The sequence below is a fragment of the Danio rerio genome, chromosome 14, assembly GCF_049306965.1.
Source record: "Danio rerio strain Tuebingen ecotype United States chromosome 14, GRCz12tu, whole genome shotgun sequence".
Lineage (NCBI taxonomy): Eukaryota > Metazoa > Chordata > Actinopteri > Cypriniformes > Danionidae > Danio > Danio rerio.
The window spans coordinates 11,921,602-11,932,826 of NC_133189.1; the positions used below are offsets into that span (position 1 = coordinate 11,921,602).

At 37.6% G+C, this 11,225-nt stretch overlaps 2 protein-coding genes across 2 annotated transcripts; one reads left to right on the forward strand and one right to left on the reverse strand.

Annotated features, from left to right (window-relative positions):
• Nucleotides 1–1,248: 1,248 nt before the first annotated feature.
• On the reverse strand, nucleotides 1,249–4,733 carry irg1l (immunoresponsive gene 1, like). Its single transcript, NM_001077607.1, is given in 6 exon segments — nucleotides 1,249–2,541; nucleotides 3,080–3,285; nucleotides 3,656–3,748; nucleotides 3,872–4,059; nucleotides 4,264–4,327; nucleotides 4,616–4,733. Coding segments are annotated over 6 exon segments (1,497 nt in total). The 5' UTR covers nucleotides 4,634–4,733; the 3' UTR covers nucleotides 1,249–1,613.
• A 285-nt stretch (nucleotides 4,734–5,018) lies between these two features.
• On the forward strand, nucleotides 5,019–10,461 carry si:ch211-153b23.3. Its single transcript, XM_009307784.5, has 11 exons — nucleotides 5,019–5,051; nucleotides 6,202–6,385; nucleotides 6,507–7,982; nucleotides 8,083–8,175; nucleotides 8,262–8,366; nucleotides 8,457–8,566; nucleotides 8,643–8,834; nucleotides 8,916–9,078; nucleotides 9,352–9,517; nucleotides 9,687–9,781; nucleotides 9,872–10,461. The coding sequence occupies exons 2-11, from the start codon at nucleotides 6,229–6,231 to the stop codon at nucleotides 9,955–9,957; spliced, it is 2,643 nt and encodes an 880-aa protein (XP_009306059.1). The 5' UTR covers nucleotides 5,019–5,051; nucleotides 6,202–6,228; the 3' UTR covers nucleotides 9,958–10,461.
• The last annotated feature ends 764 nt before the right edge of the window (nucleotides 10,462–11,225 follow it).

An 11,225-nucleotide genomic window follows, 5' to 3' on the forward strand; every position in this document is an offset into this window, starting at 1 on the left:
ACCTGGCCATATCCTGAGCAGCTGCTGCGGTGGCCATGGAGGAGTGGAGAGCATGAGACTGATTCCTGTGACGCCCCAGGGACAGACGAGTCTTTGCTGAGGCCTAGCTTCCAGCTTCCGCTGCTGAGACTACAGCTCTGCACAAGACGTCTGGCCAGCGGAGAAATTAAAATGGTGGTGCCCAACTGAGTCTGGTTTCTCTCAAGGTTTTTTTTCTTTTCTTCACTTTCGCCTATTTGTGAAGTTTGTTTTCCCTCTCCACTGTCGCCACTAGCTTGCATGGTTTGGGATCGGTAGAGCTATGCATCGATGGATTGCTCTCCAGTGTTTAGACCCTCAGTAGTGATTATTAAACCACACTGAACTATACAAATAAAGGTGAATTAAAGTGAATTGAATTTAAAGTTTATAATGCATATCCAATTAGAACCACTTTTTTGGTAAACAAAGCAAGTCTGTCATATAATGTATATCTACTACAAGACATAAAATATTACTTTACAAACTGTAATATAAATAAACCATATGAACATTTTTGTCAATAAATTATTGAAATTAACTAAAAACTGAATAAATATAAATTCACACACATTTACACAAGTAAATAAATAGACCCAGAGATGGGCTAAAAATCTAGAAATCTGCATGCACAGATTCCGTGTGGGCCTAGTCATAAACTAAGGTTGGTCTAAAACTACAGAGATGCAAAGGGAGTCTCCAGGGAGTCCCACTCCAGGCTTGCTTTCTAAACTGCTGAACAACCAAATATTTTTGTTGAGTATTGAGTATTTCATCAGATGTTTTAACATTCATGGACACCAGAACTGGAAAAATATTGACTCATCAAGTATTTCATCCCTGTAAAGCTTTGATTCTTCAGTCAGTATGAAGTATAAGACATTGCAACTGTACCCAATGTTTCACTCCCGATATTTAAATGATCTTTACAATTTGACTCTAAATCTTTTCATTAATATTAATTAATTATATATTCTCAGTGGAATGAGGTGGTCCTGTGGTGTTTCCTGTTCTTGAATTTTTATCACAGCCCATCTTCTTGAGTTCATACTAAATATTGTCGTGTGTGTTATGCGATTCACACACTTGTTGAGGTATGAGGCAGTTTTTGAAGCTCCACTACCTAATGTATAAAGTAATATACTACATATTTAATGGAAAATCACAAAAATAACCTAGTTATTATTGTTTATATAATTTAAATAAAAAATAAAATGGATGAAACATGTATAGTTTTAAAAGTAGAAATTTATTGATTTTGAAACAATAAAATCTTACACAATTATAACATGATACAATATGTCAGAAGAGCTCAACAGAGGGAAACAACTCATATATATCTAGATAGATTTGTATATTTACAAACACAAACAACTTTTGTCAGACATTATGAGATTCGGTGTAAATAAATACTGTAAAAATGTGCAATAAGACAAATAGATAAGGCCATACTGTCAATCTACAGTGTGTACAGCAAGTAAGACAATGTAACATCTAAGAAGTATTTATAATTAAAGAAATTCTACAAGTATAGTTATATAACAATTCACTGGCTTTACATTTTTTGATGTCATTTAATTAAAACATTACACTTTTTATTGCAGTTGGGCAAGCAGTTGTTTACAGTCATCTGATCGATCCAGGCTCTCAACGGCTTCAATGAGCCTTTCCACCTTCTCTGTGGACAGCACTGTGCCTGCGTTGTTACGGAACTTCTTATGGAGGCTTTCTTGGCTAAGAGGGTTCCTCCAGTGACCGTAGAAAGTGTCGCAGCGTCCTCTTAAGACATCTCCGGTTACCAAGGTAACCTCAACCTCACCATACATTATGTTGAAATTGGCTGGGTTGTCACTGGGGTGCTCTAAACGGACACGGGAGAGAAGTGCATGAAGTTCTGGCCGTTGAATGGCTTCTGGGTGGAAGGATTGCACTGTCACTTCTCCATCCAGCAAAGCAGTGCAGGCGTTGAACTGGAAAGAATGGCGCGCCTGGTGCTCTGACTCTGGGAATGGACGATTGATGTATTTGGAGAGTGGCACCCTAAGCAGGATGTCCTGCACCAGATTTGGAGAAATGCTGCCTCCTTTTAGCCCAACCAGGGTCTTGTGCACAACAGAAGCAGCATCAGCAATCCAGTGCATTCCCAGATGTGCAGGAAAGCGCTTGAAAGCGATGTCTTGTGACTCTATCAGAAAGCTGTGTTCATCCTCCTCAGGGGATCCAATGGGACGTGGGGCATAGTCTTCATAGAAAGCGCTGAAGCCAGCAACGCCAGGTACTGCATCTAAAACTAGAGGACTTGCTTCTAACCCACGAGATGCCAGCAGGGCTGCTTCGAGACCTAGACGTGAAGCATTTCCGATGTGAAGAGGTTTAGATTGTGTTGCAGCATTAGCCATTGGTGCACCTGCCAAAGATGCAGCAATGGCCAAAGCATTACTGGCTTGGTTGCGATCCAGAGAAAGGAGGCGAGCACAGGCAGCAGCACTACCCAGAGTGCCCACCACACTTGGAGGATGGAACCTTAAGGAAAAGACAGAAAAGAGCATTGTTATTATTTTATAAGCTCAATCTTCTGTTGGCCGTACATCTTCACATGATATGAATTTGCACATCCATCACTTAACGCAAGACAAAACATCTTCAGATTAATTTGCACTTAGGTCAAAATAGCTCCCCTGCTCTTTAAATGTGTGCTGCTTCTTCAAAAATGAGTATATCAAATATTTAGACAGCTGTTTTTAATCTTGCCTCAGCAACTCTTTTGAATTTGACAAATCGTAATGTTTGAGTCTTCACATAGTTTCAGATGTTATTCTAGAATTCAGGTGGTTTTTGTTTTCACAGTACTCAGGAAATAACAAATTATGAGTCTTTAACTATATTCTTGGAGCACAAACAGAGCTGCTTTGCATAACCACCTGTCTCTGAAGGAGCTTTGACAGCCTTGCACAAAATCTGCAATGTTCTTACTCAGCCTGGTGTAAATGTGCAAAAATTATGTAATGCAGCAATGTTTATACTGTGCTGTGCTAAAAAAAATGGATGGACTCTCTCTAACCTCTTAGGGATGTTGTGAGCCTCATTGGAGAATCTCATCAGTCGGCCTTGTATTTCAATGCCCACATTGAATGCGGTTAGAAAGTCAAGCCCGCTTGGTTTGCTGTTGCTGTGCAGCATGTCGCTGATAGCCAGGAGGGCAGGCAGTACTGCTCCAGAGGGGTGAGTTGCAGGATGCCAAGTATCATCAAAGTCCATCGAGTGAGCCTGTGCAAAAACCAAAATGTCAATAAATGTACACAGTGTCTTTCTGTTGTGGCAGTTACTCAACGATAGTTAGTGTCGTCTTTTCTCACATAGCAAAAAACACAACATAGGATAAGCTGTGCATGACTGCAGGTAGTATAAAAAGAGCCATTGCACTACTTATTAAAATAGTTTTTCACATTACTACATTTGCAGCCAAAAACAATGTTATAAAACAAATTTAATTTATACGCCTTTTTGACAGGCTGCTAATCTCAGGACTTGCAGAACAGGATTTTCACAAGAAAAAAAAGTGTGTCAAATTACATATGGAATGTTAGATTAAGTGTCAAAATCGTCCAGGTAACTCAACACATTAGGCAGTACTTACTGCTACTCCATTGACAAAAGCAGCAAGCGTTGGAGAAAGCTTCACACCTTGGCGCCCATAGACAAAACTGATGTCGTCAGAAGCATACATGTGCTGGGGTAAGAAGACAAATGGATGGTCAGAAAATTCAGCTAATTCACAAGAACATATCAGAAATACATTTTTGACATGCTTTGATTTATTATATTTACTATTTACTGTTGGACCTTGTCCTACCTGGCAGTGCTGAAGGGCAAGATCAAACACCTCAGTGGTGCTTCCCACAAGCCCAACTCCAATGCTGTCTAAAACCATGCGTTTGCTGCGCTGTAGCACTGTTGGTGTCAGATTCTTTGGCTGTACGCTCTGAATAAACCTGCCAAAGCTGCTAGTGACTGTTTCCTCAGGAGCAGGACGCTCTGCCACTGAAAACAGACAAGAGACAATGTAAATGAATCTGAAACAATTCACATAATTCACTTGATTATTTTCAAAAGGCAGTCTATACAAAAATGTATTAACATTTCTGATTAATCTAAAATTAAATCTCTATTAAAATCTAAATCATGAGTTAAAAAACAGTAGTTTAGAGGAAAGGTAGAGAGCTGTAACACGTAGAGCTTGCTCACCATCTAGTGCAGATTTATGCAGTCCTCGGGCAGCCGAGAAGGAAGTCAGGTATCTGGAAGATCTCTGTGTACAAACAATTATGTTTGAGTGACAACTGTGTTCTATCTAAATAAATTCATGACACATCAGAGTTTAAAGTACGTTTTTTTTTTTCTTAATTCAGCATGTCTTAAATCCATATTAAAGTATACTTATTATAGGTAATAGCACATGGTTATTATTATTCTGTTATTTAAAAATTCCAGTTATTAAATGAAAAATTTTATAATTTTTTCTTCATACATTGAGAAAACAAACAAAATTCTAAAAGCTCCAAGACTATGAAGACGATGATAATATTCAATGTTATACCTGTACCGCTGAAAGCATGTTGAAGATGATTGTTGTGGTCAGGATCTGGATATGAAGATTGTTTTCAAAGTCTCTCTCCTTTCTCTAACTGAATGTAGAGATGACTGGTTGACGATAGAGGATGCTGCTGTGATAGAGTCAGCTATGGCCTGTCTCTTTTATATGTTCCTAGACTACAAAAGACAATAATACACCCACTGAACCCAGAAAAGCGGGGCTGGATTTCCCAGGTGTTATTTTTAGGTTCTTGGGTGGGATTTTCACAGAAGGAAACAAAGTGTTTATTGACAGGGTCAATGATGTCACTGTTAATGATGGGCATGGGCTGGCTGACATCACAGTAACTCCTCCCATGTCCATCAAGAATGTTTCTATAAACTTAAAGCATTTTGAAAATCATCTCAATACTTAATTCCAGACCAAGGATCTTCACTGGGTAAGTGTTTTGTATTTCTTTAAAGATTTGTTCTTCTTTTATGTTTTATTTAAACATACTATTGATACATACAATTAAAAATGTTAAATATATTATAAGGTAACACTTTATTTTGATGGTCCATTTGAGTATTAGTAGGCTGTCGGCTTAATATCTGTTGATGCTGTTACTTCAACAATTACTTAACTGACTATAAGAAACTTTGCAAGTGCATGTCAATTTACACTAACCCTAACCCCAACCTAACATTCTACTTATAATCTAATTAGTTGGCATGTAGATGCAATGTAGCTTAAATTCAAAAAACGCACCATCAAAATAAAGTGTGACCTATTATGAATATATACACCACAACAAAATGTCTTTGCCAGAAGAATTTCAATTGATTATGTTAATATATGGAGTAAAGCAGGTTGAAAATTTGACATTACTGTCAGCTCAAACTTACCGTAAGGTTATCCTTAAGTCTTGTCCACAGACAGCTCTCTGTGTAGATTGGCATCTGTTTGCTGGCAGTTTGAGATAACACAAATTAAATGACAGAACCTGTCGCTTTACTGACACCTGAACTGGAACAAAGTACATTTTATGCAGTTAAGACTTACCTCTACACCAGAGACACAGTTTTAGTTAATAGCCTGAAGGCTGATACATAAACTATGTCAAATACTTTTGGCTACTGCTCAGCTGTAGGCTGAACCAGACTGCTGCATTACTTGCTTACGGAGGTGGGAGAATATGAAACTAAACACACATGAATAGGCAGTTTTATTTTTGGTTCATTTTTAATGTCTCATTTAAAATCTTCGAGGACAAAAACATGAAAATATTCAATTCTTAAAATACATTTAGTAATATTATTATTATTAATTAATAATTAAGTAACTATTTTATGTTAATCATGACTAAAAGTACAAATATTTTATATCGTGCTGATTATCTGCCTGATATCCACGAGATACACATAACTTCTGTTAAATACAACACATAATGATTCAATTGTCTTAGACAGCTATAATCAAAGTAAATTTAAGCACAAATGTAATTTTTTATCATTGATTTGGAGGTGACTTGACAAAGAATGTAAAATGCTTGTGTGAATTTGTTCCATTAATCATTATGTCCTCTTTACACAACCTATTTTTATCAGTAAAAAGCTACACTTAAGGGGAAAGTCATGGCATCAGACGGTGGCTTTCCGGCAAGTTTTTATGGTGAACCGGGTGTCCTTGGGCTCCTGGCCAATGGCATCAGTGCTTTCCTTGTGCTACTGCAGAACTTCCATGGGGCCAGGACTGGTGTTCCTGCAGAAGGAGTGGAGAATATATTAGCAGGTGTTGTGCATTGATATAATATTTATTTTATAAATAGTTAATATATAATTAATGTATAATTTAACAAAATTTTTTCAGTTTCAGCTTAACTCAGTAAATAATCTTATGTTCATTTATACAGGTGTCCATCTTATTCTAATTGGTGGGCTGTGTCAGCTTGTGGCAGGCTTGCTGTCCTTCCGAAAATATGACCATCTAAGTGGAACGTCATTTGTAGGATATGCAGCTCTGTGGGCGAGCTATGGGGCCACAAGAATTTATCTCGGTGCTAACCAACAAAGTCCAAACCCATTCAATGAATCATCAATGGCAAATAGTACATTTCTAGATATGAACACAAACACAGGCAGTATCAATACAACTGACATTCCCTTGTACATCAAGGAGTCTGCCATCGCTGGGCTGGTCCCTTACATCCTGCTTTCCTTCCTTCTGGCCTTTTGTTCAGCAACAGTAAATTATATAATGCCCTTTGTGTTTGGTGCCATCACTCTCACGCTCATATTTGAAGCTGTGGGTCTAGTAGCAGGGTGGGCATTAGTTGTCTCTGGCATTCTGGAGCTTCTAATCTTGCTCTTTGCCATATATGGCTCATCAGCACTGCTAATCAAAGGACTGACCCAACGTTATGTGCTAAAGGGTTTTGGAAACCCTCTCTTTAACGTGCTGCTTCTAGGAACCACCAATGCCGGCAGCTCCCAAAGCCTAGGTCAAGAGAAAAAGAAGAATACAAAATATGCTGAACCAATGGCTTTGGGATTCTTCTGCGACACAGTCTCACCATTTATTTTCGCCTTTTATGCCTTCCATTACTTCCCATCAAACTCGGTAGCTGCTATCTGGATAACCATAAATTCCGCTGCTCAACTTTTATCCAGCTATTATGCGTATCTGCGTCAAGACTGCTACCATGCTACCAAATTTGGCCTACACTGCATGTTTTGGTTGGTGAAGACCTGGGAAGAATATGTGGTGTCTGCAACCACTGGCCAAATCGAAGCCGATAATGTAAGACCTGCCATGGTTGGCAACTGGTTCTTCTTGTCTGCTGCCTTGGTTTTCTGCATCGCGAGTCTAAACAAAGACACACTTGAGCTAATCCACAATTCATTTTTTGCCCTGGTGACAATATCAACCATATCCCAGATTCCAGTCAAGCATTACTACATGTTTTTTGGAGTGGCCTGCTCTCTGTTCACTCTCCTGTCCTTCTATGGCACCTTTGCACGCCTTATCAATACCATTGCTGAGAAGTCCTTGATTCCAGTTGGACCCCAACCTGTCTCCAATGAATCCCTGCAGAAACATCTCAGTTACCTCAAGAAATCTAAACTGATTGAGCCTGAGGATAAAGGTGCACAGATCCCCGATGCTTTATTCTACCTCTGCAATGGGTTGGCTGCGCTCTCAGCTATTCACAATAATCAGTCCAACCTGGCCTTTTTCGACCTAACTGTTCCTTGGGTGCTCATCCCAGGAGCCATTATGCAGGCCTACATCAGTCGACTACAAGTACAAGGTGGCCAGAAATTCGGCTCTGTTGTTCCATCCTTCTATGTGGCTATTTGGGCAACTTGGTGCTGGTTTCGGTTTGCAGGTAGGAAAAGATAATATGTCATGTGAACAATAAATAGAAATAATACAACAAGTAAATGTTCAAATTTAGAATATTAATGTGATGGTTTGTTTCCCTGCAGGACATCGCTTGCAATTATCCACAGAGTCAGCATACGGATTTGCTGCTGGTGCTATAGCATTCCTGGTCATCAATGCTTTCTTGATTCTAGTTGGTAGGTTTGTTTCTTAACACATGAGATAGCCTATCACAAAAGTATCTTGGAGTTTACAATTGGACTCTGTTTTGATTTTTTCACAGCTGCCTATGGCAATCTTGTTAACTTGGCATTGATCACTGTCATGGAGGTCATCATAGTTTGTTTTCTTCTCTCTACTCTTGGAAGGCTTCCCTATCAACTAGAAGGTACAGCAAAACAATACATTTTGTAATGAAAAGTATTGTAGACAATAAAAATGCAACAGCATAAAATAATGTGTCATTTTATCTTTTTAGTTGCCATGCTAGCAATTTTTGCCATCATATGTTTATATGGAATGCTAGCATCACTTGTGAATGGCATGTTCTCCAAGACTCTGATACCAGTAGGACCTGCCCTTATTAAGGTATTTGATTTATCAGTGATGACAAAATGTTGAAAATAAAAGCTTCCTACTAACGAATGGATTTTCCATATCTTAGGACAAGAAAAAGAACAAATCCGAGACCACGTATCCATGTTTAATTGCTAATTCCCGGGAAACCAGCGGACTCCTTAAGATTGCAAAACTGTTGGAAAACAATGGAGTGTGTGGTATTCCTACAGACACTGTCTATGCCTTGGCTGCTTCATGCAAGAACCCCAGTGCAATTGAGAAGATCTACACTATCAAAGTACATACTTTTCGGTTTTCCTAAAAATTGAATACGTATTAGCCCTTTGCCAACCGACTCATTGATTTCTGTCTTTGCTAGGACCGTCCTGCAGAGAAGCCAATATGTATCTGTATCTCAAGTGTGGAGCAGCTAGTAGCAGCTAAACCTCCCTTCAGCCCTCTGCTGTGGGAGTTCATGAGGAACGTCTATCCAGGAGGAATTAGTTGCATTGTTCCAAAGGGAGATTGGCTCCTCAAACTCGGTACAGTCATTGTCAACATTTTGTTTTAATATGGCCTAACTATATTTTAAAACTTGATATTTTTATCCAACCAAATAAAAATTTTAATTAAGAATTTGTAATTATATTGAAGTTGTTTCACATAAACACTAGCACTGTTACTTATCTGATTTTACTATTTGGATTTTTTCTTTCTAAAGCTGCTTTGACAATGTGTACTGTTTAAAAGTGCTATACAAATACACATGATTGACTGTTTTCTTCTGTAATTTTCACTGATTATGCTGATTGCAGGTGTGGGTCCTGCGTATGACCGTGTGGGGACGAGAGAAAGCATTATGATCAGAGTTCCTGACCACACCGCTACTGCTCACTTGTGCGAATTCACTGGTCCATTGGCCATTACATCTGCCAACCCAAGTGGAGAAGCTGACAGTACTCACCATGATATGGTCATCAAGTAAGTATACAAACTCTCAGATACAGTTATATAAGTGAATACAGACTTCACTGAACAGAAACATAATGTAGCCTAAACAAGGGTTTGTATCGGTTTATGTTTTACATTATCCAGTCTGTTACATTCACTTGAGAAATGTTGAGCATTGTTTTCTTTTGTCCTGAAACAGTCGTCTTGGCCACAAGATTGAAGGAGTCCTCTGTGATGGAGAATCTAATGAGGTGGTTGCGTCAACTGTAGTGAACTGCTTGAAAATAGATGAAGGTAAATTCATATCTCAGCTGATACCTCATAATATACACGCGTGTGTGTATTTAGTTATTAGTAATAACATGCATTATGTTCCTTTTTTAGGGGCTATCAGTATTCTTCGTGAAGGTTGTGTGCCTGCACTGAAAGTAAGGCAAATCTTCGAACGAGTGAAAAACAGCATGCTTTAGGTTTACTGTCATCGGATTTGACAGCACCTCCTGTTTCTTTGGTTAATGGAAGAATGTTTCAGACTGCACATTAAGAACACTTGACATGTAAATAGATACATTTTGGATCTTGCTTTACTGCATTATTAATTATTCTGAGCAAGAATCCACATATTGAAGTTGACATTATTCGTTCAAATTAAGTAAGCATTAGCTACCTTACTGCAGGTCATTGTCGAAAAAATGTTGTTATTATTGTATGAAGGTTTAAAAAGATGTAATATTAAAGTGTTTTATTAATGTATTGTTATTTATGTATTATTTTAATGGTTTATGCCTTTGCTAAATGTAAATATACAGAAAAGCTATGAAATGTTCAGTGAAAACATGAAGGAATGTGGATTTAAATTATCTTTGCATATGCTTATGTATATTATAAACAATTTAAATGATGACATGTATGAGGAATTTCTGTTTTGAGAAGTGATGTATGATTGAATGTCTAATAAAGTACTCTAACAAAGATTTTTCTGTCATTAAATTAATTAAAAGGCCTTTCTAAGGATGCTATCACATCAAAGGACCAAACTGTGGAAATATATGCAAAACACAGTCTGAACATAAATACAAATAAAATCTTGTAATCTAAATTCACATTCATTTGCAAACTACATGAATATATAGAACTATGTTTTGACTACATACAACATGTAAACAGCGTGAAAGTATGCAGATAATCGTTCCATAAATATGTACTATTTATAAACACGACTTCAATAATCATTCTGTGGGGAAAAGAAGATACTAGAACACATACATACATAGCATTTCCTTTACAAAAGTGTGGACTTGAATGAACATTATGAATATGAATACCATATATAAATACCCCTGAAAATGATTCAGGTGAAAGATGTGTTTCCATGTGAGTTTGGAAAACAAAAGTAGTTCCAAAACTCATCAAGCAAAACATCACTTTATTGAGCCAAATTTGGCAAAAAATATCTTTTTGATGTTCAATGCATGTGAACAATTCGCTAACGTTTATCCATCATTCATTATCACTATAATAGAACCCTTTCTTCAGTCAGTCTTTACAATAATATAAAAATGAAGATATTGACCATGGAACTGACATGGAAATAATGGATTTTGGTTGACTTACCTAAATGTGCTGGACCAGTTGGACAAATTTTCCAAATTCAATTATTTTAAATTAAGTTATATTAATTAAAGATACAGTTGAAGTCAGAATTATTAGCCCCCCTGTTTATTTTTTTCCTCAATTT

What these genes read in the sequence shown, in the direction of transcription:
- si:ch211-153b23.3 (XM_009307784.5), top strand. Translation starts at nt 6,229, where the DNA reads ATGGCATCAGACGGTGGCTTTCCGGCAAGTTTTTATGGTGAACCGGGT. An exon ending in AGTGGAGAATATATTAGCAG is followed by an intron (nt 6,386 to 6,506) that starts GTGTTGTGCATT and finishes TCATTTATACAG; the next exon opens with GTGTCCATCTTATTCTAATT. An exon ending in TAGGACCTGCCCTTATTAAG is followed by an intron (nt 8,567 to 8,642) that starts GTATTTGATTTA and finishes TCCATATCTTAG; the next exon opens with GACAAGAAAAAGAACAAATC.